General features: G+C 41.4%; 1 protein-coding gene across 1 annotated transcript; it reads right to left on the minus strand.

The window, feature by feature from the left end:
• OLFML1 (olfactomedin like 1) lies at nt 1–27,039 on the minus strand. Its single transcript, XM_040988997.1, has 3 exons — nt 26,792–27,039; nt 23,422–23,710; nt 1–1,855 (listed from the first exon to the last, which is right to left on the minus strand). Exons 1-3 carry the CDS (start codon nt 26,912–26,914, stop codon nt 1,065–1,067), a joined length of 1,203 nt encoding a protein of 400 aa, XP_040844931.1. The 5' UTR covers nt 26,915–27,039; the 3' UTR covers nt 1–1,064.

A 27,039-nucleotide genomic window follows, 5' to 3' on the forward strand; every position in this document is an offset into this window, starting at 1 on the left:
CTGAAAGCTTTCATGCTGAGGGTATGGACACAAATATAACCTGATGAGGTTATTTGCTTAGTGCCATTTTTATTGCATTTAAAGCAAGAAAAGAGAAGCAGGGGACAAGCAGTAAGACAAGATGAGGCTAGAGGAGAGATCCTAACCCTTACACAGGTTTTCTGGGGGAAGTGGCTTTTCAGAGGCCGATTGGCAGGTTGAATGCAGACATGAAAACTGACTAGAGAGACAGCCTGTTATTTTTAGGCTGAAGTGATGAACACATTGATTATGAAAGGCTGGGTGAACAAACATACATATTTGATGCTTCCTTGGGCAATGGAAAGACTGTGAATCGGGGAATATTTTCTGGTTTTTTTTTTTTTTCATCTCGTAGTTGTGTTACTTTGAATAACTCACCTAAACGCTCCTCATTGTTAAATGGCAATTATAAAGATTTGCTGTGCATGTCTTACAAGGGTGAGATGAAAATTAAATGATGTGCAAACACTTAGTAGCTGCAAAGTTGGATTCAAATGTTAATGTTTTTACCATGTTATTATATCCACCTAGCTTGGCAGAAGGACAGGGCTAGGGAAAATAGAGATTAATCATCCATAAGAAGCAGTACTTTAGTGGAGCAGTAAAAAGGGGAGAATATCAACAGGCATTGGACACATGGGAAAGAGCTTGAACAACGGCCAAAGGAGAGAGATGCCAGTGAACATTATAGGGTGGTAAACAGTCGTTAATGTGTCAGGAAGGAGGGCAGCATCAGAGGGAATGCTGGCGACTCAGAAACGCTAGAAGGAAATTGCATCGGACTGTGGAAAGCCATGAAACGCAGGAGGCTTAGATGAGTAATGGATGTTGCTGAAAATTCCAGGCGATAGAATCTTATCTAAGCTCTTGGAAGACTCCAACGGCAGTGACATCTGGGAAAGGATGCATATGTATTTTGACTTCCAGACCCTGATTCTGTGTAGCACTAGGGAGATACTACATCATGTAGGGGCTGTGGCCTCAGTGTCCTGGACAGCAGCTGCCAAGCTGAGCACGCTGCCCTGCCGGGCTGTGATGATGCGTTACTTCAGAGGCAGCTTTCTCTTCGTCTGGAGTTTGTAAATGATCTGGTTCCCTTCGTTCCAGGCATACAGCTGCTTATCTCTGGGGTTGTAATGGATCATAGAGTGACTTCTTGGTCGCCTGGGGAAGAACAAGTTGGGCAGGTCCTCTTCATTGATAGTGCCTAGTGGATCATACACACAGGTGATACGATGAGGGCCCTGACCCCCAGGATTGTAGACCACATAGAGAACCCCACACAGGAGGAACGAGGCTTCAGCATCCTGGCTTTTGCATGGGGTGTCCCATGAATATTCCACTCCCATTGGCCCAGAGTCAATTTTTGTAAGAACCAAATGGCCCTGGGTGCCTGGCCCTGTGTGGATGGCCCAGAGCCCGTGCTCATCCACAGCCAAGTCAATGTAAACAGAGGGGTTGTGCTGGTATGCTGGTGCTCTGCCAGCCCCTCCTGGGAGCAGCATTCGATCTTCCACAGTCCTCTTCTGCAGGTTGTATTTGACAATCTCATTAGTAGTTCCAGAGTTATGAAAAAAAAGAAAACCTTTGTAGACCACTTGGCCTGATCCTTGCCAGGCAAGTGTTAGGATTAGCTTTCGAGGGGCTGGCTTGATGCTGTCTTCCATAAATGCACGCATGTTTGCAAATTCCCAAACAGTGCTGTTTCTGGATCCAATTAAGAAATATATCTTTGCAGAGTCACCAACAGTGTCTTTCATCCAGGCGCCTTCTGTGTTCACAGTCTTCTTGACTATTTTCAGAGACTTGATTCCCATCAGCATGTTGTTGCAGCCTGGCCAGACAGGAGAAAAGGGAGGGAGTTTATTTTATGAACATGAGATGTCTGCTTTTTTGGAGGGCTCACTATGTCTAATCAATTCTTTTTGCTTCAAGCTCTTAAACTGGTAGGGAATATTCACAATTTTACTGTGAAATAATGATCCATAAAGAAGAGTTTACCTCAGGCCCGGCACGATGGCATAGTGGTTAAGGTCCTTTCCTTGCACGCCCAGGATCCCATATGGGCGCTGGTTCTAATCCAGGAGGCCCCACTTCCCACCCAGCTCCCTGCCTGTGGCCAGGAAAGCAGTCGTGGATGGCCCAAAGCTTTGGGACCCTGCACCCACGTGGGAGGCCTGGAAGAAGCTCCTGGCTTGGGATTGGATCAGCTCCAGCCGTTGTGGCCACTTGGGGAGTGAATCATTGGCCGGAAGATCTTCCTCTCTGTCTCTCCTCTCTGTATATCTGCCTTTCCAATAAAATAAAATAATAAATCTTAAAAAAAAAGAAGTTTACCTCTGAAAATTCTGGAGTAAAAATGCAACCTAGGCATGCATTTTGTCTTTTTGAGATTAAAAGAAAAATCAATAAGCCAACTCATTCTTGTACTTTCTTTTCCCCAGTTTTCTTCCCTAGTGTCTTGAATAAATTTATTATACATTGATCAATCATAATTTGTGACATAATACACACTGAATCAATGGGTCTCAAGAGAGTGGTGATGCAGTTCTGCAAGGCAACACATCATTCACTTCAAGTCCTAAACAGCTGTTTGCTGTGACACAGACCCTATTCATTCTACAGAGAATTTGGGAACGATTCAATTCCACTTACTAATATTCAATATGATTCTCTTCCATGTACTTAGCTTTTGATGTCCCTGGAACAGCACTGAGTTTCAAAGATTTGAAAAATATAGTATTAACCCTAAGCCTTAAGAAGGTAATCTTCCAATAAAGGATTTCTGCTCTTAACACTACACTATAACGTGGAAGAGGTCTACTCATCCATTCATGATTGAACACATTTAGTTAGCAGACATTGGATACTCACTAAGGATAAAATATTGAGCTAGGTGTCTTACCTGGTGGGGAGGGGCAGGGTAGGGTGCAATGGGAGGGAAACCTTGATATATTAAGCGTAGTTCTTTCTTATTAGATACATAACTAGTCTGCAAACTTCAAGTGGAATTTCCCATAAATGAAGGACAGAGAATGTAAATGTCATTTGAAGCAGGGAGCGATCTACATTAGAATTAGTCCTTAAAGAACAAATGGAGCTGAATATTCTAGATGAGTGGCCAGAACATTCCAGACAATTAAGAAAACCATTTTCAGGAGAACTCTCTTAAATAGTCTAAAATTTAAATAAATACAAGCTAAATATTTGATAGTGCCTGAAAATAGATGCAAACAAAACAAAACAAAGGAATAGACTGACGCCACCGCTGTTCCTGGAATCTTCAAGGTAAGGTTAAGGAGTTTGGATTTTATTCTATAGAGAGTTGAAGAACTACTGAAATTTAGGCAGGGATGAAAGTTGGCAACGCTGTTTTGTAAGGTTAAGCTGGTAGTCCTCTGCATATAAGGGGAGAAAGATCAAAGTCAGGTGAAACAGTTAAAGTTATTTTTGTAATCCAAATAGGATTTAATCATATGGGTTTAATCAGGGCCAGTATAGTGGCATAGTGGGTAAGGCGACTGCCTGTGATGCATATATCCCAGTTTCTCTACTTCTGATCCAGCTTCCTGCTAAAGACCTTGGAAAGGCAGTGGAAGATGACACAAATGTTTAGCCCTTGCTACCCACGTGGGAGATTCAGATGAAGCTCCTGGCTTCTGGCATCATTCTGACCCAGTGCTGCCTGCTGTGGCCATTTGGGAAATGAACCAGTAGATGGAAGATCTCTCTGTGTCTCTCCCTGTCCCTAAATCCGACTTTAAAAATAAATTTAAAAAACCTTTAGAAAATGTTTGTGGGGGTATCTAAACTAGAGAGAGGAAGTAAAAAAGGCTCAGATTTTTCTAGTTACACGTTGACTTTAGACACTGACTTCTACCTTCATGCAATTTTTTACCCTGTATCTCAGGCTCTGCGTCTTATTCTATTACCTCCTCGTAGTCTAAATCATTGTTTTTCTCCAAAACACTACCCTATATGTGTGAGGGCATTTCTACCTTTATAGCTCCTTTGAAACTTATGTTCACAGCACTTTAGCAATCCCCTCCAAAGGCCACACTCTCAATCTTCCATATCCTGATCTGTTCCATATCAGAAATCTACAACGTCAACATTACTCTTTGTAACAGTATCTTTCTCTTCCATATTTCACCTCTTTTTTTCTATCAGCTTCCTACTTCCATTCCCTAAAGTTTCCCAGTCCTCAGCCTCAACTTTCTTCCAGGCTACCAGCCCCCTTCTGACTTCACTGCCTTTCCTATCAGCCTTAAGACCACTAGAATAGCTCTTTCACTGGCATCCTCAGCCCTTCCACATCTAGTTAAATCACAATATACACCCAAAAAAACTTTCTGGTGTGCTCACTCCCTTCAAACATCTGCCTCTGTCCCAGAGAGCTGAGTAAAGAAATCCCTCAATAATACACACGTTGGTGCTACCACACGCAAGGGGCATCAACCACTGCAGAACCCTGAATGTCACAGTCCTCTCCATAGTGGTCCCCCATCTTCTACATGGTAGCTATTTTATATCCTTCCTTCCTCCAGTTCTCTCAAAACTCCTTTGGAAAAATAAATGCTATTAGAAAGACAAAATCTCTCCACTTCCTGTGTCTCATTTATAACCTTTTCTTCAGTTGTTTCTGCCATTGCTGTCCTCCCACACACTTAAGAAGCTGTGCCACTTCTCTTGGCCAAGACTAATATATTCGTTTTTCCTCTGATAGCCTGACTTCTAGAATTCCTCAACAGCTTATCCTCTTTCTATTGTCTTTGTCTCTCTTCCATTACTATCTCTTTCTTCTTTTAAAAAAATATATATTTATTGGGCCTGGCGCGATGGCGCAGTGGCTAAGGTCCTCGCCTTACACACCCAGGATCCCATATGGGTGCAGGTTCTAATCCCGGTGGCCCTGCTTCCCATCCAGCTCCCTGCCTGTGGCCCGGAAAAGCAGTTGAGGACGGCTCAAGGCTTGGGACCCTACACCCACGTGGGAGACCCGGAAGAGGCTCCTGGCTTCGGATCAGCATAGCATCGGCTGTTGCACTCACTTGGGGAGTGAATCATCAGACAGAAGATCTTCTCTCTGTCTCTCCTCTTTGTATATCTGCCTTTCCAATAAAAATAAAATAAATCTTTAAAAATATATATTTATTTATTTTTACTGGAAAGTCAAAAATACAGAGAGGAGGATAGAGAGCAAGATCTTTCATCCATTAATTCACTTCCCAAGTGACTGCAATGATTGGAGCTGAGCTGATCTGAAGCCAGAAGCCAGGAGCCAGGAGCCTCTTCCAGGTCTCCCACACAGGTTTGGGGTTCCAAGGCTTTGGGCCATCCTCAACTGCTTTCCCAGGTCACTAGCAGGGAGCAGGATGGGAAGCGGGGGCGGTCAGGATTAGAACTGGTGCCCATATGGGATCGTAGCACATACAAGGCAAGGCCTTTATAGCCACTAGGATACCATGCTGGGCCCTATCTCCTTATTCTTAATCTGTGTCTTAACTATTTTAGGGGCAAAATCTGCCCTTCAATCTGGCCACCTGTTATTATTTCTATTTATTTCCATCATTTTATAGTCAGCTTCTATAGTTTACACTCTCTGAAACTACTTCTTTACTTCTGATTCTTTTACTTCAGTTTTAACTCCACAAGACCGCTCTTCATTATATTATGAGGAACTTCCTAGCTGAAAATTCAGATAAGCCTGATATCCATATTTTATCTTTCTGCATCATGACAATATTGATTACTTCCATTTTTTCTTCCTTGCCCTTTGTGTCACCACTATCTGCCTGGACCTCCTATCTGTTTCTCCTCTGATTAGGGTAAAGATAAAGCTCTATTCTTAATTAAAACCTAGTTTCATTTTCTTTTTCTTACTTACTCATAAAATCACATTTTTACCAGTTTTACATTGCATTTATAGATGTATATTCTGCTCTATAGAATGGGGAGACACATGAAAGCCAATTCTCCTGGTCTTTAGAATCTTGAAATTTTATTTAATGATATATTTATTTTTACTGGAAAGGCAGATTTATGAGAGGAGAGACATAGAGAAAAATCTTCCATCTGCTGGGTCACTCCCTAAGTGACTACAACAGCCGGAGCTGAGCTGATCTGAAGTCAGGAGCTTCTTCTGGGTCTGCCATCTGGGTATAAGGTCCCAAGGTATTGGACCATCCTCCATTGCTTTCCCAGGCCACAAATAGGGATGAGAAACTGAAAAATCAGAGCACAAATTGGTACCAATATGGGATCCTCACACTTCTAAAGGGAAGATTAGCCATTTAAACCATTGTGCTGGGCCCAGAATCTTGGAATTTTTTTATTATTATTGTTTTAATTCCAAGGTCAGATATACAGAGAGAAGGAGAAATGGAGAGGAAGATCTTCAATCCATCGATTCACTCCCCAAGTGACTGCAACAGCTGGAGCTGAGCCAATCCCAAGCCAGGAATCTGGAGCCTCTTCCAGGTCTCCCATGCTGGTGCAGGGTCCCAAGGCTTTGGGCCATTCTCAATTGCTTTCCCAGGCCACAAGCATGGAGCTGGATGGGAAGTGGGGCTACCGGGATTAAAACCTGTGCCCATATGCGATCCTGGTGTGTACAAGAAAGGACTTCACATGCTAGGTTAGTGTGACTGGGAATGCTGGGATTCTTATACTGACCAAATTAAAGAGAGAGAAAAGACCAAGGTGAGCTCATTTCTCCTCGTCATTTCAGGAAAGCAGTGCTTTTGGATTTCCTGTTAGGACTGCTTTATCGGACCATCTGTTTTGGGATGAGCAATGTCATAGGGGGAGGGAGCAGCAACGCTCTTGTTTCCATGACATCCCTTTAATATTTTCCTTCCTGTCATTATGGATTCCTCCAGCCCCCTTTAGAATCTACTTCTGGTTTATTCTCATCTTCTCTCTACCCTTTGGCCCCTCAAGTTTTTGCACTACAATCACTTTCTAAGATATCTATTGTAACACATAGTTTTGAATACCATGCCAATTCTAAACAATGATGATTCCAAGTGTGTTTTTTCAGGCCCTACCTGAATGCCTAGTTAGTCCCAAACTCATTTTTCCAACTGCCTATTCAATATCCCTTCTTGGATGTTTTCAAATTTAACCTGTACTCTTACTCCTGAAACTTTTTATTCCAACTTTTCCCATTTGAAGTCAAAAGCATCAAAGAACATTTTTTTACTATACATTATCCTTGATTTTTTCCCTCCATCCCTTCAACTCAGCAAATTCTAATAGCAAAATGTACTTTTACATTATGTTATACTTTAATTAACACATACAAATAGTCACCTTACTTTTTTCCCTTCCTCTTTCTTCACATTCTGTGAGTCATCACTTCTGCCTATACCAGCACAATAGCCTCTAATTTGTCTCACTTTGATTCTCACATTTATTCTTGCTTACCTGCAGTTGGTATTTCTCAAATCACAAGGATTTGTTTAAAAGCATTAATCATATAACTGTCATGCTAAAACCTTTCTATGCTGCATTTGGAATAAACCCCAGTCCCTTTTCTTGGCTACAGAACCTTCATGATATGACCTCTATCCATCTCTGAGACTTAATTCTCTATCCCTTCTCCTCACTGATCACAGTGTTGTGATTATACCGACTTTATTTCTTCATGTCCAGTGAGCATGCCAAGTTTGTGTCTGCCTCAGGGCTACTGTGCCTGCAGTTCTTCTGCCTGGAGTACTCTTTTCCTTGATCTCACAGTGGGACCACACTCACTCTTTGAGTCTCACTTTTAGTGACAAATTAAGGACTTTTCTATGACCACACTATGAAAATACATCCACCCTAAAATTATGAACTATAGCACCTTTTTTTCCTTAAGATCACTTAGTATACTCTCAGATAAGGTATATCTGTTTTATATTATCTCATTGTCCATATACTTGGCCAGATTCCCCAAGAACAGAGTGTCTTTATGATTAGCTTTGTGCTCTAAAGCCTAACCCAGTGTCTTGAGGGTTCCAAAAATGTCTGTTGCATGAATGAAGAAAATAGCTTCATCTAAATAGATATTTTCAAGGGTAAAAATTGTGCTATACATCCAGAGTTCTGACTGTGGGCCCTTCTCACTAACAATTGGTAAAGTAGTTTAAAGCTTTTAAGATACGTTCAAATCCACTATTTCATGAAAACAATCTGACCTAAGGCTGTCATGAATGGAACACACAACAGAAGTGAGGGTGGGGAGCAAACTTAGTTTGCATGTGCAGAGTTCCAGTCAGCTCTTGCATTAGTCCTTTCACCTTGCCTGGCCCACACTGGCCAGGTCCAGACTTGGGGTGAGCTGCAGAGGACTCTCAGTCATCAGATGCCACCATGTACCCTACTGACATGCTGTGGCAGTCCAAGAGTTTCCTCTGGACCAACATTATCCTAGCTGGCTGGCCCTCTAAGAAGCCACAGCTATGGGAAGGTAGAGAAGCCCAGGTTAGTCAGGTGATATCTTATACATTACAGGAGCAGTCAACACAAAGACCCGTTGCCACACGAGCTCTTGGGGGACTACAGCCATGGGGGTGGGGAGACAGGGAATGGTCTGCCTTCTTTGCAAGATTCTATTTCTGCTTGAGCCCAGGAGGTTCTCTCTCAGTTTCATAAGCTGAATGTGTCTCATGTGAGGCCTCTGCTTCATTCTATGCTGACCACAGAAGATCAATGAGAGACTAAGTCTATAAATTATCATACAGCATTTTGGGGGGAGGAGGGACCTTTAAGCCATCAGACAAGCCCAGAAGGAACAAGAACAAGGTCTAGAGAAGATAATCAATGCTTCACAAATACATATAATTGGTGCTGTGGCAGGCACTTTACTAACTTACGTAATCTTGTCCTAGAATAATTTAGCTGGTAGATATTTTAATCTTCATTTTTCAAGTGAGAACAATTAAGGCTTGGATAAATGTCTTGGAGGCTATAAAGTGGTAAGAATGGGGTCTTCTGAGCTCAGTGTAAGCTGGGAGGCAAGTCCAGCCAGGATACAGAGATACAGTGATAGGAGCATGTGTATGATAGGTTTAAGAGCAGGTGCATCCCTGTGTATTTAGAGAAGGATGGATATGGGTGATGGACTTTCTACGACATAATTACAGGGTGATGGGACATCAGAATTGCCAAGGCAGCCCCAGCCTGACAGCCCCCAGCTTAACAGCCCCTGGTGCATGGGATGAAAAACAGCAGGCTCATAGTGTAATTATGGAGGCATATTAATATTGACTTTAAGACAGCATGTGCTTAAAATACAGCAGAAATGAATATGCCCATTCTCCCTTCTTATATTTTTCCTTTCTCATGTGAAATATGGAAAAATAGCAAGCATAGATACATTGTTTTGATCAAGGAAACAGTGGAGGAATTAAAAAAAAAAACACTTAATTTTCCCCATAGCCTCATCTGCTTCTTTTCTCCATTCCTTTACAGATGAAACCTGGCCTTGGTAGTCAGAGATCTGAGGCCAAAATTTGATCTCTGGTTCTCTCTGTGTTCCCCAATGCATCCTTTGGTCAATCTGACCTTGAGTTTCTCAGCTGTAAATAGGGGATCTAGGATGGATGATCTGTATACTCTTCAAGGCAGAAAGGCTGGGAATGATTTAATTTATCTTTTTCGAAGTTCTGGGATAATATATTTCCAGTATTTGAGTTAAAAGGTATATTAAAACTCTTTGCTGTGTTTCTTTTAAGTCATTAGCAGGAGCGGGCATGTTGGCTCAACTAGCTAATTCTCTACCTACTTGTGGCAGCATCCCATATGGGCACCAGTTCATGTCCTAGCTGCTCCACTTCCCATCCAGCTCCCTGCTTGTGGCCTGGGAAAGTGGCAGATGATGCTTTGGGACCCTGAACCCATGTGAGAGACCGTGGCTTTGGATGGGTTCAGCTCTGACTGTTGTGGCAATTTAGAGAGTGAATCAGCAGATGGAAGATCTTATTCTCTGTCTCACCATCTCTCTGTATATCTGCTTTTCCAAATTAAAACATATTTAAAAGAAGAAGAAAATAGGTCACTAGTAAGAGGAAAAGATCGAGGAAGCATCCACAATCATAAATTTACAACCTTTCAGGAAAGCTAAGAAACAAACAATTCAACTGAGACAATAGCATGCAAGGCTCTGTTTGTACTTCCGAACATGAAAGTCTGTTTCTCCCTTAAGTAGAACTGCAGGGAAGTAATTAGAATAGAACTTGGCCCCAGGCTTCACAGTGAATTTATATACAAATTTCACCTATTTGAATCTTTCGAATACTTTTTTCCCTTATTTAACAGCAACACTCTACAGACCTGGTGAAACTTATCTGTCTCTGTGGATATGACTCATCTGAGTTATGTGTTAGAAATGTTGGTTGGCTGTGTGTGCACCAGAAACCCAGGTAGTGGGCTTGGAAGTGTAATCCCTGTTTGCTATTCCAAGTTGTTGTATGTTCATGAAAGCAGTATTGCACCTGAAAATGTTAGCGTATGTTCAGGATCAGTTACAGAGAAGACAGGTCTTACTGATTGATTAGACCAAGGAAGGCAGGTGACACCAGACCAGAGTCAAGGATGGGGTGGAAGGACGTATGTGAAGGCAAAAGAGAGGGTAAGAGTGATGAATCCATTTAAAAGGAAAGAATTCTCCTAAAACTCTTGAGTATTTTGACTGCTTCTTGAAATTCTGTCATAAAACTTTCAACCACCTGAATTGTATTCATGTTTAACATTTGTCAACATCTATCAAGTGTTACGTAGCATGTTAAATACTGGGATGACAAGCATGACAGCCCTCAGACTGCTAGTCAATTACACAATTTCACACTGTTACAATAAGATGTGTCAGTGTGCATGTAATTATTGTAGAAATTAGGGCTATTTCATGCTTTTTTCTGCAAAATAAATTTTAGCATACAAGGTTCTTCATCTGACTTTCATTTCTTTACCGGCGCAACAACAGACTGGCTACTGGTTGCCAAACGTAACAAGGTCTCTCACAAGTTTTAGACGTTTTGCTGTCCCACTTTTGCTGATTTGATATACATGCTCATCCTTTGAAACAAAGTTCTCTCATTCCATTAGTGTCACTTGCTTCTTCCAATGTGCCCAAAGCGTTCTGTGCAACCCTCTTCCCAGGCAGTTAACCGCACTGTATTGGGATCGCAGATTCACTTGGTTCCCTTGCAAACATGTTAGACAGGGACTGCATTTTATTTTCTTTTTGTTGTTAATGCCTGGGAAACAAAATATATCTTCTTCAATGTTCAAACTCTTACTGCTTATTCTGCAAACCTGGTAACCAACTGGACTCTGTTACTGAAGTATTTCTCAGTGTCCATACTCCCCATCTTTACTCCTATTGTGCTTTCAAGTTAGATAGACTGACAAGTGCCATTTTGTCATCTGGGTGTTTCAGTAGATGGACAGAAAGAAAACAGGAAAACCAGCATAATACACACTTTTTGGGTTTTATCCATGTTTCTGACTCTCTTCAAAAAGCAGGACATTAGAAACTAATTTCTCTTCTCTGCGCATAGCATAGAAAACTTGCATCTTCCCTGCCTTGGAAAGAAATCTTCTGAATGCCCTAGACTGATGGTAGCTCACTAGACCCTCCTCATCCCAGAGGGGTCCTTATTCATACCCTGGAGGGAGGACTCTGCAGAGAAAGTCCAAGAAGCACACAGGCCTTGCTGGATGTCTCCACTTTGTCTTCAGTATTAAACTATGCCTTTTTTTTGTCCAATTGCACTTTGGCATTGTAGTCCATACATCAATGATGCTGATATAATTAGGGTTCCAGAAAAATCCAAAAGGACAAGGTTTGGAGAGCTTCTAGATCGCTGAATACATGGAGGTTATGAAGGGTAACACCACAGAGAGGGCTTGGAAGTTCTGCACACCTCCCCAGCTCATTCTCTGCATCTCTTCATCTGTATCCTTTGTAATATCCTTAATGATACAGCAGTAAATATGGATAAAATATATCCTTGATTTCTGTAAAGAGCTCAAGCAAATTAATACAAGGTAAGGAGTGGGTTGTAACAACCCTCACTTCTAGCCAGCCAGTCAGTCAACCCGCCAGAGGAAGCACAGATGAGACTGGAGCTTGCAACTGGCATCTAAAGTGAAGGGGTGGTGGGGTGTGAGGATTGAGATCTTCCCCTGTGGAATCTGATATCCAGGGAGACTGCATCAGAACTGAAACTGAACTGCACAGACACCAGCTGATGTCCAAGGTAGAAATGATTGGCTGCTTTGTGTATGAGAGGAAAATCCCCACATCGGGTATCAGAAGTGATCTGTGTTGTGAGAATACAGGAAATACTAGTTCAAATTTTAGTTTGCTTTCTCCTTCATAGCTTTGCACAGCTGGTTTGCATGAGATGGAGCCACAGAACAATTTGGCACTGCAGAAGGACTAAGGATCTAGGATTGAAGCTTAAACAGGGTCTTGCGTAAAATAAGTGTTCCATGGGTTGATTTTGGTGAGTCATAGAGAAATCTTTAAAATCCATATCAGAGATTTCTCCATGTTCTCAGCACTAATTCACAGTATTCCATGATCCCCAGTACTAAACCCTAACAGCTTTATGAGTCATTAACTCTGGACTATGAGAAAGAAAACAAACTTGGTGTTTAGGCTTTACTCACATGGCTGTGTTGATCAACAATGAGTCAAGCTCTTCAGAGGAATGTCTGGAAGTTGGGGAAATACGTAAGATATGAGGTCAGTCAGCTCACTTCTATTTGGGCTCCCAAGATCTTCCTGCAATGCTTCGGGGAATAGGCCCATTTTCATAATCCCTTGCCTTAGTGAAGTTTGTTTTACTAATTTAGAATTTATTTATATTCTAATTGATACCTTTATATATATAAAGACTTATTTATTTAAAAAGATATCTAGGGGCCGGGGCAGTGGTACAACAAGCTATTCCTCTGTCCTATGGCTCTAACATCCCACATATGGAGGCTGATTCATGTCCTAGCTGTTCCACTTCTCATCCTTATGGCCTGGGAAAGCAGCAGAGGATGGCCCAAGTCCTTGGGACCCTGTGCTCATGTGAGAAACCCAAAACAAGCTTATGACTTCTGGCTTCAGATTAGCTTAGCTCCTGACAATGTGGCCATTTGAAGAGTGACCCAGCAGATGGAAGAAACTCTGTTTCTTCTCTCTGTGTAAATTTGCCTTTTAAAAAAATCTTCAAAAGAAAATAGAAATAGAGCTCCACAAAGAGTGAAGAGTCAGAAAGAGGTCACCCATCTCCTGGCTCTTTGTCCAGATGGCTGTACAGCTGGGTCTGAGCCAGACAAAAGCCAAGAGCTCCCCTCCCAGTCTCCCACATGGATATTAGCAGCCCAAACACTTGAACTATCCTTCATTGCCTGTCCCAGCCAATAGCAGAGAACTGGATCAGACGTAGAAGAGCCAGGACACAAACTAGGGCCCAGATGGGATGTTAGCATTGCAGGCAGCAGCTCTAATTGACATACCACAATGAGAGCCTCATGTCTGATACCTTATAAACTTACCTGTTGACATACTTTTGTTTGACTCCCCTTGACAGAGGAGAGATGAGATCAGAAAGATTTATTCTCTGCTATATATCCTTTCCAAGAGGAGCAGCTGCTATATTATAATTTCTATTTTTATTATTAATATGATAAATATCAATATATATAACTAACCTTTACAAAACCTCTGGGGCTGGCATTGAGGCATAGCATGCTAAGCCTCTGTAATGCTGGCATCCTGTATGGGATCTGGTTTGAGTTCTATTCTAGCTCATTCAGACTGCCAACATTCAGAAGTGAACCATGGAAATGATCTGTCCTCGGGGAATTTCTGATTAAGCAGCCTTTATTTTGCATCAATTATTTGTTGCAACATCCTAAGCATCCTATGATTATAAACTTCTTGTTTTTGTTAATTCTTATTTAAAGACTGAGCTAAGTTTTTATTATTATTATTATTATTACTGAGGTTTTCTTAGTATAAGCTTTTTTTTATTTTTAAAGATTTATTTTTATTATTTTTTTATTGGAAAGGCGGATATACAGAGAGGAGAGGCAGAGAGGAAGATCTTCCGTCCAATGATTCACTCCCCAAGTGAACACAACGGCCGATGCTATGCCAATCCGAAGCCAGCAGACTCTTCCGGGTCTCCCGCGCGGGTGCAGGGTCCCAAAGCCTCGGGCCGTCCTAGACTGCTTTCCCGGGCCACAGGCAGGGAGCTGGAAGGGAAGCGGGCTGCCGGGTTAGAACCGGCACCCATATGGAATCTCGGACGTGCAAGGCGAGGACCTTAACCACTTGCGCCATTGCGCCGGGCCCAGTATAAGCTTTTTATTGTTATTTTTCTGTGATGCTCTTACCACACTAAAAAAATATGGCATAATAGGCAAAACCTTAATCTTTGGTGCTAGTATCTCATATGGGTGCTGGTTCATGTTCCAACTACTCCACTTCTGGTCCAGCTCCTTGATTATGGCCTGGGAAAGCAGCAGAAGATGACTCGAGGGCTTGGGCTCCTGCACCCATGTGGGAGATCCAGAAGCTCCTGGCTCCTGGCTTCAGATAGGCTCAGTTCAGACTGTTGCAGCCATTTCTGGAGTGTCCCAGTGCCTGGAAGGTCTCTCTCTTCTGTGTTAACTATGCCTTTTCAAAGAAAAATAAATAAAATCTTTTTCTAAAAAAGTGAGTGGATTAAGTGCCTTGTTTGCTTCTGTTCCCTCTCTGAAACACCTGCCTCCTGAAGGACCAGAGGCCACGTGGAGAAGCTTGCCTTCATCAACAAGCCAACACTCAACAATGTGCCAGTGGCTATAGCTTCTCCAGTGCTCTAAGTCTGACCCTGAGCTACAGAACTGCCTGGCCACCCTGAACATTCCTGAGAACTAATAAATATTGTTGCTTTAACCTCTCATGCTTTGGAAAAGTTTGTTTTGCAGCATTATTTTGGCGACACATAACTGATACAGGGTGGGAGGATGAATGTAGAGAAGGTTCTGGCAGTCTTCGGTAGCGCATAGTCCTGGATGAAGCAAAATGTGGGTGCAAGAGGAGGCTGTGTGAAATTCTCTGAGCCACACTTCCTCTGGAGAATTGTAATAGGAGCTGCCTAGCAGGCTTGTGGTAGACATTGGATAAGTTAACAGATAGAAGGGGTTAATCCAATCCTTGGAAATGGTTGCCTCCACTTCCTGATAAACTGTTCTCTTGGGTCAGAAAACACTGGTCTTCTGCTCTCTCCCAGGCACTGTGCTCGCCTTGGGGAACAAAGCATGAACATGCAGCCATGCATAAGTGCATTTTAGGTATTTGGTATAGCAGGTCAAAAATAAGAGATGGAGCATCAATTGAATGTGGAGAAGTAATGGCACAAGAAGAAGATGAGGAATATTAAAAATTGTTATGTCCAATTATTGATTTCTTATCTACTCTTACAATAAAAGTCAATATAATTAATATAGTACAAATAATACAAGGAGTCTCCAAAATTTAGAAATTTTGTATTCTGAAAAAGTAGGCATTATACATAGATTTCAATTTTTTTTGCACCAAAATGAACATCTTTATATTTCATTTCCACCACCTATATGTACATTTGTAGTTTTATTTAATTAGCAGGTATTGCTTTCACCAAGGAAAATCATTTTTAAAATAAAGCTTGACTGAGGTCAGACATTTTAAAATTTATTATTTTTTAAAGATTTTATTTTTACTGGAAAGTCAGATATTCAGAGAGGAGGAGAGACAGAGAGGAAAATCTTCCAACCCGTGATTCACTCCTCAAGTGGCCACAACAGCCAGAGCTGAGCCAATCTGAAGTCAGAAGCCTGGAACCTCTTCCAGGTCTCCCATGTGGGTGCAGGGTCCCAAGGCTTGGGCCGTCCTCGACTGCTTCCCCAGGCGACAAGCAGGGAGCTGGATGGGGAGTGGGACTGCTGGAATTAGAACTAGCACCCATATGGGATCCCTGTGTGTGCAAGGCGAGGACTTTTGCTGCTAGGCCATGGCGCCAGGCCGGAACTCAGACTTTAAGGACTTCCCTTGAATGACAATTTATGGGATTTTCTTTTTTTTTTTTTTTTTTAATATAATTTATTTTTATATTCTTTACATACTTAGTTAGAGTAAGAAGGTTCAAGGGCTACAGAAAAGTGGATAATACTAGTATGTTTTCCATATTGTTACCTTCATGTTTAAAAGGGGGGTATTAAGGGAGAAGGCCAACCCAATTTCCCACCCTCCCCAAGTCCCGGGTGTAGGGCATGCTCTGAGGTTCTTGCTCGAGTGGTTTTGATGTTGCAACAGTTATGAATCGCTGTCAATCTCGCCACTCCAAGCACTATGAGGTCTTTGAAAAATCCACTGATTGACATAGTGGGATTTTCTTTATCTTATAGTTTTTAGTTGCCATAGAAAAGAATAAAGTGAATTATGTGATAAACAAGACTGACTTTGCAGGCAATATAGAATGAAAGCCCTGGACAGGACGCAGGATAATCAGTTTGGAGGCTCTTGTGGTAATCACACCATTGACAATGAGAGAATGGTGCAGATGCAGAAAATATATTAAGAGGTATTCAGAAGAAAAACTGCTAGACTTGCTGATGGGTGAGCAAGGGCCAAAGAGATGATACTAAGGTTTCTAGCATAGGGGAGTGTGTGTGGACCTATTCTGTTAAAGGAGCAATGATTGGCAAGTAGAAGTTTTGTTACCTAAAAAGTAAATGAAGAAGAGGCAAACAATTTAAAAGAATAAAAGGAAAAAATAGGATTCATCAAACCATAAACTGACATGGCCTTCATGCTGTGACCCACAGTGAGATCAGAAACGGTGATGTTCTAGGCCTGGACACCTACTCTGAAACCAAAGGACCCCACCCTTGTACCACTGTGACAGCTTTAGATATGGGCTCTCTAGTTTCAGTTGTTCTCTCCTTTATCCCCCTAATTTCTCCTGTTTCTAGTCTATTTTGTACCCAGGGCTGTAATGGTCTTTCTAAAAGCCCCATCCCATTGCTGGGACTCCCATATCCATTCTTCCTCAGCAGAACAGCACTGTGGCAGATGTTAGTGCACATGGGAATTGTCCTTGGGAAAATTGTCCTTGGGAAAATGACGCAGTGTTTCAGCATCTTGGTTTCATAATCTATAAAGGGAAAGGTGTTGGCTTTGTGATTTAGTGGGTAAAGCCTTAGCCTGCAATGACAGCATCCCATATGGGTGCTAGTTCAAATCCTATCTGTTCTACTTCTAATTCAGCTCCTTACCAATAGCTTGGGAAAACAGTGGGAGATGGCCTACATGTTTGAGTCCCAGTCACCCACATTGGAAACTCAGATAAAGCGCTTGACTTCAGCTTTCCAAGTGCTGGCCATTGTTCCACTTGGGGGAATGAGTCAGATGATATAAAATCTCTCTGTCTCAGTGTAACTTTGACTTTCAAATAAACAAATAAAAAAAATGACAACAAAAACCAAAGGATAGTTATAATGCCCATCTCATAGTGTTGTCATCATCATTATAGGATGGAGTCCAAAAAGTAATACAAAATGCTTAATTATCTGGTCCATAGAAATCACTCAGTATTAGCTGCTGTGATTCATATTATTGTCACTCCCTGTAACTCTTGTGTCTACTAGCTAAGCCTCAAGGAGCCTAGCTCCTTTCTGATTCTTTTATCTCTTCTCCTTCTCCCTTTATTTTACCTCTATTGAACAACTTGCTCTACAACAGAGTCCGATTATGCCTTTTATGTCAACCCCATGCTGTTCCATTTGCTTGAAATGCCCTTGACTGTTCTCCATTTAATTAGCTCTTTTTCCATGATGAAAACTCAGCTTGAGGGTTACTTTCCAGATTCCACAGCCTCCTCCCTATCTCCATGGTAACCCTGACTCTCCCCACTTCATGCCTGCCCCTTGTGCTTCTGTGCCTCTGTGACAGACGGTGTATCTCCACCAGAGCAGTCATCACTCTGGGCTCTTATCCCAGGCTTGTTTTTCTTCATTGGGATGTAAGCTTTTTGAGGGCAAAAATGTTATCCTAACTAATATTGCATCTCTAACACCAGGCACAGTGCCAACATGTATCCAGGACTCAGTTTGACATTTGTTAAGCAGATGAGTTATAGAGAATTAATGAATGAGTATTTATACCCCCCTGGAGCCAAAAGCTACCATATCATATAACTTTGGTACCTTCTGTTAGTATCTGTGGTTGCTGGGACTGGTTGGGCGAAAGCACAGGATCAGGTGCGCTGGCCCTATGCATTCAGCAACGTCTGGGTATATGGACCCACACACACATCCTCACACAGCATTCCTTGTGCTCTCCTGCACTTAAATCTGCATGCATATCTTCAATCCCCTGTTGGTGGAAAATACATCTGTTACAGATTAGAGGGACTGTTCTTAATGTTTTGTTCTTTTCATCAGAAACTACTGGACCTTAGGAGGTGCTTCAGAGACATGCTTTATTTGGTTTTCTGTGGGATTTTGTTTGTTTAGTTGTTTTGTTTTGAATGTTTTTGAATGTACACTTAACACACATTTACACTACCTGAATGAATCTCAGAGGCAATTAAATATGCAGACTTTCTTCTTGGAAACATGATCTAACAAAAGATAGGAGTTATTTAATTCAGCAGGGTGAGGGTTACTTGAGGTTGTGTGCACCTTTGTAATAAAAGGAGCTGTACTGAAGCAGGAAATAAAAGCTGCAATCGTGGCTTGTTTTGACTGCCTTGAGAATTTTCCTTCACAAGCGATTTACAAGTTAAAAAGAGGTTAATACTCTTATCTGGCCAAGAATGTGGCCTGTGGAATCTTCCAAATATTTCTCTGGATCTATTCTCAAGCTGGGCGCCTGAAGCAATAGTGTTTTTCTATAAATTTCCAAGTGCAAAGTAAAATTTTATTTTAGTAATAACAGCTCTAGTACCAGACTTGGAATGATCTTGAAATGTAAGTTAGACTGCATTCTAGTAAATTTCACCCACCTGCCTTCTAAATTACATATGTATGTGAAAGAGAAGGGTGAAAGAAAAGAAAGAGATAGGATTCCAGGAGGTTTTCCTTTCTTTTTCCTCCTATTTTTTGGAAGGCAGATGGAGAGCTCTCTCACTCATTGGTTTAGTCTCAAATACCTGCAACAAGAAAAAGCTGGGCCATGCTGAAGCCAGGAGCCAGAAACTCAATCTGGTCTCCCATGAGTCTTACCACATGAGGCACCACTTACTTCTTCCAAAGGCAGTGATTTCATCTGAAAATTTTATCTAACCACAAAACATTGCTTGAAACTGAGGTTCTCATGTAGACATTATTGGGAATCATCTTTAAATTAAGGCTGAAGAGAAAGAGTTTATAGGGAATGACTTCATTTTAGACCGGCTCTATCATTTTTATTATTCCTGGTATTTGGTCCTTAGTAGTTGTCTAAGATGTTTTCTTAGAATAAATGAAAACCATTCGGACTAATACTGCCACACACCACATACTGATGCTTTAGTCAGTGCATATGTGTCACGGTAGTGCCATAATACTGTATCATTTAGTAACTTATTTTAGTTTGTGTTTACTCTGTGATGTGTGCACAATGACAAAACTGGCTGAAAATGCCTTTTTTAGAAAGTATTTCCTTTATTAAGTACCCCGTGAACGTATTAGAATTTCCTGGAAGTCTCTTGAGACACAAGGTTGAATTTTCCAAAGAATTTGCATCAACATCTACTCTAGAATTTTCCCAAAGCATAAGATATCTGTGATCTGACTTTTGGTGACCTCTCTCTAGCTCGTAATCCTGAGATGTTTGCCCACAGAAGAGTTCTGACTTAACTCTTTAGGAACTCTGTGAAAGTTCTCTAACCGGCATTGTTGTCACAGAGAAAGATTAGAAAAAAAGGAAGACATCTATTGTCCAAAAACAACTTGGAGAAGTAATTACTAGCTAGAGTTAGACTAAGGTACTGTGATAGGCAAAATTCTAAAAAGGATGCTCAAGATTTGCTCACCTTAATGTATAAGCCCTACATGATGCACTTCCCTGGAGCATGGGCAGGACTTGCACATTTGCTAGCAATTTAGTCATAGTGCTGACCTAAGACAAAAGTGAATGGGTTTTGCAGCTCTAAGTGAGTGGCCCAAGGAGCTGTGTGTTACTCAAAAAGAATGTTGTTTTGGAAAGGCATCTTAAAAGAAGGACTAAGTACTAAGTAATTGCTGTTACTTTGAAGCAACAACCACCATGCTGTGAAGTACCCCAGGGAACCAGAAGCCCTCAGTGCTCCAACTATAAAAAAGGACTCAGCTAAGCTTCTGATCTACCAAAGCTCTGAGATCATAAATATACATGGTTTTAAGCTGCAAAATCTATGGTAATTTGTTGCACAGCACTAGAAAACTGGTACAGGTCTCAAATGTACTCACAGAAATGGCAAAAGAAAAAAAAAAGGCAGGGGCTATATAGTAAGTAAAATATAAAAGAGGACCAAGTAGGGGAATAAGTTGGCAAGCCAAAAAGGAACGTCTATAAACAATAGTTCAAAAAAGCACTAGTGACATAGCTGTTCACAGGTTTGTGTTTCCCCAAGCTTGGTGGGACTTCTGCCATCAGTATCTTCTAGAAACAATTCCTATGGCCTTCTCCCTGGGAGGCCCTGATCTCGACTCTGAGATGTGAGAAGGGATGATATCAATTCTTCTCGGTCTGGTTGAACATTCCAACACACTCAGACATGGGAGGCTGAATGCTCACTTATATGCATGTGAATATGCTAAAATTGACACTGCATGAGTATCTGCAGAAGAAGCAGCTGGAGATTAGTTTAAGTCGCTTTGTGAATGGCCTTCCCTATGTAAAAGGTAAGGGGTCTTAACTGATTTTTGTTACTGACAATTGGTGCTGAACAAGAACAAAATCATTCTATACCAGGAAGCAAAAGGATCCATGTTGGGTTGTGGGACGAGCTCCATGACAGCAGACTGATGCCAGGAGTCCAAAGCTGTAGTAGAGAAGCAGTTCAGGATCCAGGCCTGACTCACCCACGCCTCTGTCTCTATGGTGCAGCAAGGTTGAAGCCAACAGTGGAGGCCAGGGAGTGTCTGCTAAATCATGAAGTGACAGCTTCAGCAGCAGCAGGCATGAAAACATCAAGATGTGAGAGGTTGAGAGGGGTTATCACACACCAGGGAGTTGGGAGACGGAATACTGTAGCCTCCAAGGTCTCAGGGATATGAGAGCAGAGGGGGATCCAATTGAATCAAGCATGTTTCCCAAAAGCTCATTCTCATGTTTGTGGTATTTATAGATGCAGCCTTTGGGTGGCAGTTAGGATTAGATGAAGTCATGTGGGCATAGTTCTATTAGCTTTAAAGGAAGAAGAAAGATTTGATCTAGCATACTTGCTTTGTGTCACAGTGTGATAAGCCTGAGAATGCAATAAGAAGATTCTGCCAGACACCAAGCAGATGCCAACACTATGCTCTTGGCTTATACAGCCCCTAGAACTGTGAAGTAAGTAAATCTCTATTCTAAATGAATCATTTAGTCCATGCTATTCAGTTACAGCAACAGAAAACATGTAGCAATGTATGTGCTCTGAAAAAAATTTGTATAATAGTAAGTGCTATCCAACTCCTCTCAGGTCTCTCTCTTTCTCAACATATTTCATACCAAACATTCAATAATCTAAGTCTAAACCTGGGAATTATCCTGGACTAATCCTTCACTTAATACCAGTCACCAAAACGTGCCGAGTCCAACTTTTGGTAGCTCTTAAATCCATCTGAACTTCTCCCTTCCCATCCCTTGATATCGACCCTGTCACTAGTGGCTAAATGCATTACAGGATTCCCCTAATTTCCTCCCTCTTGTCTGCCCTGTTTCTTCATATTATGCCCCTGATTTAAAAAAAAAAATCACTATGGTACAAGGGGAAGCAGGGGGAAGTGTTCTGGACTGTGGCACATCAGCGTACTTCTCTCTGTGGCAATGGTATCCCACATGGGCGCCAATTCATGTCCCACCTGCTCCACTTTCCATCTAGTTCCCTGGTTATGACCTGGTAAAGCAGTGGTGATGGCCCAAGTTCTTGGGATCCTGTATCTAAGTAGGAGACGCAGAAGAAGCTTCTGGCTCCTGGCTTCATATCAGCTCAGCTTCAGCCATTGTGGCCATTTAGAGAGTGAATCAGCAAATGGAAAAAACACCTTTTTTTTTTTTTATCTCTCCTCTCTCTGCAAAATCCACCTTTTAAATAAATACAAAATAAATCTTAAAAAATCATCCTGCTTCTCATCAATGTCTCCAGTTAGGTTTAACTCCCTTTATTATGTGGGGTCTGCTGATCTCTTCAATCTTTCCTCTACACTCATGTGCTCTGTACAGCCATTTGTTCAGTCTGTATTTGCCAATCTACATGTCAAAATGTATAGCCTTGATCCACTGTGCTTTGATATCATGCCCTTTGTATATTTTGCCCTCACCTAGAAACACCTTCTGCTCTAACTTCTTTGTTTAAAACCCATATCAAATGTCACCTGACTTGGGAAGACCCTTCTAGTTAAAGCCATGGAGTTCTTATAAGGATTACATTGAGATGTGTGAAGCCAGTGGCACAATGATGGCACTCAGCTTATGTCTTGCTTCCCTGATGGAGTTCCTTGAATTTGGGCCAGATACAATTAGCATATGAATAGAATTTTCTTGTATGCTATGAAGTCATTTCAGAATACAGAATCCAAGGGGGTGGGAGATCTGTCTCCCTCACTGTTATAATGAAATAGATTTATGCACAGGAAAATTCTCATCTCACTTATGTGTTTATTGCTTGGTGCTTTTTATTATAATTTAAGCTTCTAAACATCGTTCTTAATGGCCTCAAAGTGATTCTGATAGATCACAAGATTGGAGACAAATCCCCTGGATACCACCTCTCCCAGACAGTGTATACATAATAATTCAATGCAGTCCCCAGCCATGAGGACAATTTTCAATTCCTATTTCCAGTTTCAGACTGTTGCTTGACAAATTTGTAGCTATTCTCTATTCCTAGGGCAATGGGTGTAGAATTCACCAACCTGCTACTCCATGGAAGGATTTAAGCCTACACACTCGCTAAAAAGTAAGGGACTCTCTGAAGGTGGCCTTGCTGGGTGATTCCAGACACTGTACCCCTGACCTTCTATGAGGTCTTTAGAAACTCCCTGTGGAAGGAAAACCTGCCTTCTGAGGTATCTGTTCCCTGTAGAGATTTCTCTGCCAGCTCATACATACAACAACACACATGCAGTTGTCCTTACTATTCCATCAGACTTCAAACCCACTCTCGCTCTTTCTGACACTGACAGTCTTAGGAGGGGAAATAAAAGATGCAGTTCTCTTACTTGCATTCAGTAAGGTTTGGATCTTTTTCTCCTCTTCAGCTTCTTGAAGTACCTTCTCTGCCAGTGCTTTTTCCTCCGACTCAATGCACACGTCAGCCTCTCGAAGGTATTCTAGGTAGTCGATCTCCCGTTGGGCACGTTCCACTCTCAGTGCCAGGTTATTGACTTCACTCTTGTACTCACTTGTGTAGGTCTGACACTTGCCCAGCATAATGCTTATGTTCTTTGAAAATTCTCGGAACTCTTGAATGTATGCCCTTGTAACTTGGGTGCATTTTTCCAGTCCTTGCTTCAGTCAAAAAATAAATCCCCAAGTTACTGCTGGTTATTTAAATGACTCAAATAATAGCTATCATTCATAGAAAAATATTTCATAAATAATAAAGGGGAAAGCAAATAACCTCAAAAGCTTTTCTATGTATGAAATGATACTCATACTTGGAAAAATATTACTTTACTATATTTTGTGTAACATATCATTAGCTTACTTATGTACTGTGAATATAACTTATTGCCAATTAATATATACCTAAGCCATGCTTTTCTTTCTTGTGATGATAGTGTCTTTTTTAATCGATGGACAAAAATTTTATATATATATAATGTACATAATATTTTGATAAACATGTAGATTGTAGAATAAATTTTGTGGTGAGAACACCTAAAATCTCTTATTTTCTTATAATATATTATTATGAACTATAGTGACTATGATGTACAATAGACTGTTTATTATAAGATTTATTTTTATTGGAAAGGCAGATTACAGAGAGAAGAGACAGAGAAAAAGCTCTTCCATCTACTGGTTCACTCTTTTTTTTTTATTGCATTTAATTTTATAACATTTCATAGGCTCTGATGCTCCCTCTTCCCTCCTCTTGCCCTCCCCCATGGTGGATTGCTCCACCTTATTGCAGTATTACAGATCAAACCTAGTCTTATTTCTTTCAATGCAAGCATGTGCCTTGCATAGAGTTACTGGTTCACTCTTTCAAATTGCTGCAATGGCAGAACTGAGCTGATCCAAAGCCAGGAGCCATAAGATTCTTTGGGGTCTTCCATGTAAGTGCAGGGTCCCAAGGCTTTTGGGACATCATCCACTGATTTCCTAGGCCCCAAACAAGCACCTAGGCCCCAAACAAGCTCTGGGAAACAGAGCAACCAGGACAAGAACCACTGCCCATATGGGATGCAGGTGCAGGATTAGTCAATTGGGCCTTTGTCCTGGTCCCTACATATTTTTGAACTTATTCTCACTGAAATTTTGTGCCCTTAGGCCAAAACCTCCCCAGTGTCCCCATTACTTAGCCTCTGATAATTACCATTGTAGTCTATTCCTATGAGATTAATTTGTTAGATTTCACACATAACAGATTATACAATATTTGTCTTCCTGTATCTGGCTTATTTCAATTAGTACAAATACTTCAGGTCCATCTGTGATATTGCAAATGATACAATTTCCTCTTTTATAAGGCCAATAGTATTCCATTCATATATATAAGTAAATATATATACTATATATATACGCACTGTTATCTGCTTATAATTGTAATGACAGTACTTTATTGATCTCTCATTATTTACTCTGTTAGACTTTAGTTAAAATGCAGAGTAATAAAAAGAGAGACAAAAACAAAGTGATTTTAAGGATGAGATAGACACACACACACACACACACACACACACACACACACACACACACACATCGATTCTCCATTTACTGGTTCACTCTCCAAATGTCTGCCAAATTCATGACTGGGTCAGGCTGAAAGAAAAGCCCCCAAACCCAACTTGAGTTTTCCCATAGGTGGCAGGGATATAAGTAGTTGAGTCATCAGGCCTCCCAGTGTACTCACAGCAAGACGCTGTAATCAGCAAGGGGAGTTGAGCCTTGATCCTGGGCACTCTGATACAGGTTTCCCAAACAGTGGCTTAAAAAACTGACCCTGTGACAAAAGATCTGACCTTACCCTGTGTATTACACTCTAATCTGCATTTTAAGTATTGAAGGAGTATTGTTAAGGATTTGGCTGTTTGTATTCTAGGACCAGTTAGTGCTAAATGCTGAATGTAATTCTTGCAGATTTGCACAGGTGAGACTGGGGAGGAGATTTTGGGAATTAGCAAGAAAAGTAGCAGCAAGAGGGGGCCTGGCATTGAGGCAATTTGAGTGTCTGTTTCAGACCTGGTGCTCCACTGCTAATTTAGCTTCCTTCTAATGCACCTGACGGAGCAGCAGAGGATGGATGGCTCAAGTGTATCTAATTTAGGAGACCACTCTGGGCTCCTGGCTGTGACCTTGCACAGCCCAGCCATGAACTAGTAGATGGAGGATCTCTGTCTCTCGCCCTCTCTAACTTTGTCTTCCGAATAAATAAAAATAAATCTTAAAAAAAAAAGGCAGCAGTAAGAGACCACTGATCTGGGAACAGTTAGCTCATCCACAGCCTCCAAACCAGTCTGTGCAGCTGGTCAGTGTTGGGTAATATCTTCAGCCTGTTTTGCTGAGTTATTTTACCCTGATTCTAACTAGATAACCAGATAATTTGGATTTAGAGATTTTTCAGGAAAATATAGAAAGTGTTGAAGATAAAAATGTCTTTAAAAGAAGATACACATTTTATCACTTTAACTGGTACAAAAGCAAATCATCAAGTATGAAGTAGTTGATGACAATGCTAGGGTGTGGCAAAGATTAGCATGGGGGGGGGGTGAAACTTGTCCTTGGAAGCCTGTCCAGGCTGTAGAAATGTTGGACTTTGCACATTTTATGAGGTGGCAGCCCAGATGCTTTCTCTCTACTAATGTTACTAAAACATGCTTATTTCTAAGTTAAATTTTTATTTGGCAAGAGCAGTGAAAACTTAGCTTCTTGATCCATGGCTATAGGGACTTTTCACAGCAACCTAATTATTTATCTTAGAAATACACTGCTATAAGTCCTTGTTATCCTGATAACAGTGAAACATGAAGAAAAAATGACCCAGATTTTTCATTTTCACATTTAACTAAAAGAATATTGAATTTTGGATGTCTAACATTTTGGATATTTTACCACCATTCCAAAATTCCAAGTATGAAATGATTTATTAAGTCTCCAGAATAGCCTGAGGAAGCAAATTACATTTTTATCAACCATTTTACAGATGAGGAAAATTTCCCAATTAGAGCACACAGCAAAGCTATGCTCAAGGCCTAGGGGTGGAGCAGCCAGGACTGTGGAGTTGGTGCTGGACCATGAGCACTTGTAAGCATAATTTTAGCAACACAGTTGTCATTTCCTCCTTGGGAAACACACATCCCAGTATACAGGGAAGTTTGGATAAACTAAAGGGACTTCTGGGAGGTGTGCAGAGATGCCACCTACCTCTAAGACTCGAAAGCGCTGGTAGATGTAATGCACCATGGCAGGGTCCTGGGCACACTGCGGTGGAGGCAGACATGCTGCAAGCAACAGAATCAGGAGGGCAGGAACTCGCTGAAGGACCATCGCGCTGTAAACTTTCAGCAGCAAAATCCCTTACACGTAGTTCTGGAAGAAGACTCAAGGGTCCAGGTGGTCGTATCCAGCTTTGTAGCCGCAGCTGTGGCAAATCCTTAAAAACAACTTCTTGC

This window comes from Ochotona curzoniae, unplaced genomic scaffold (assembly GCF_017591425.1).
Source record: "Ochotona curzoniae isolate NIBS_2020 unplaced genomic scaffold, NIBS_Ocur_1.0 contig_517, whole genome shotgun sequence".
Taxonomy (NCBI): Eukaryota; Metazoa; Chordata; class Mammalia; order Lagomorpha; family Ochotonidae; genus Ochotona; species Ochotona curzoniae.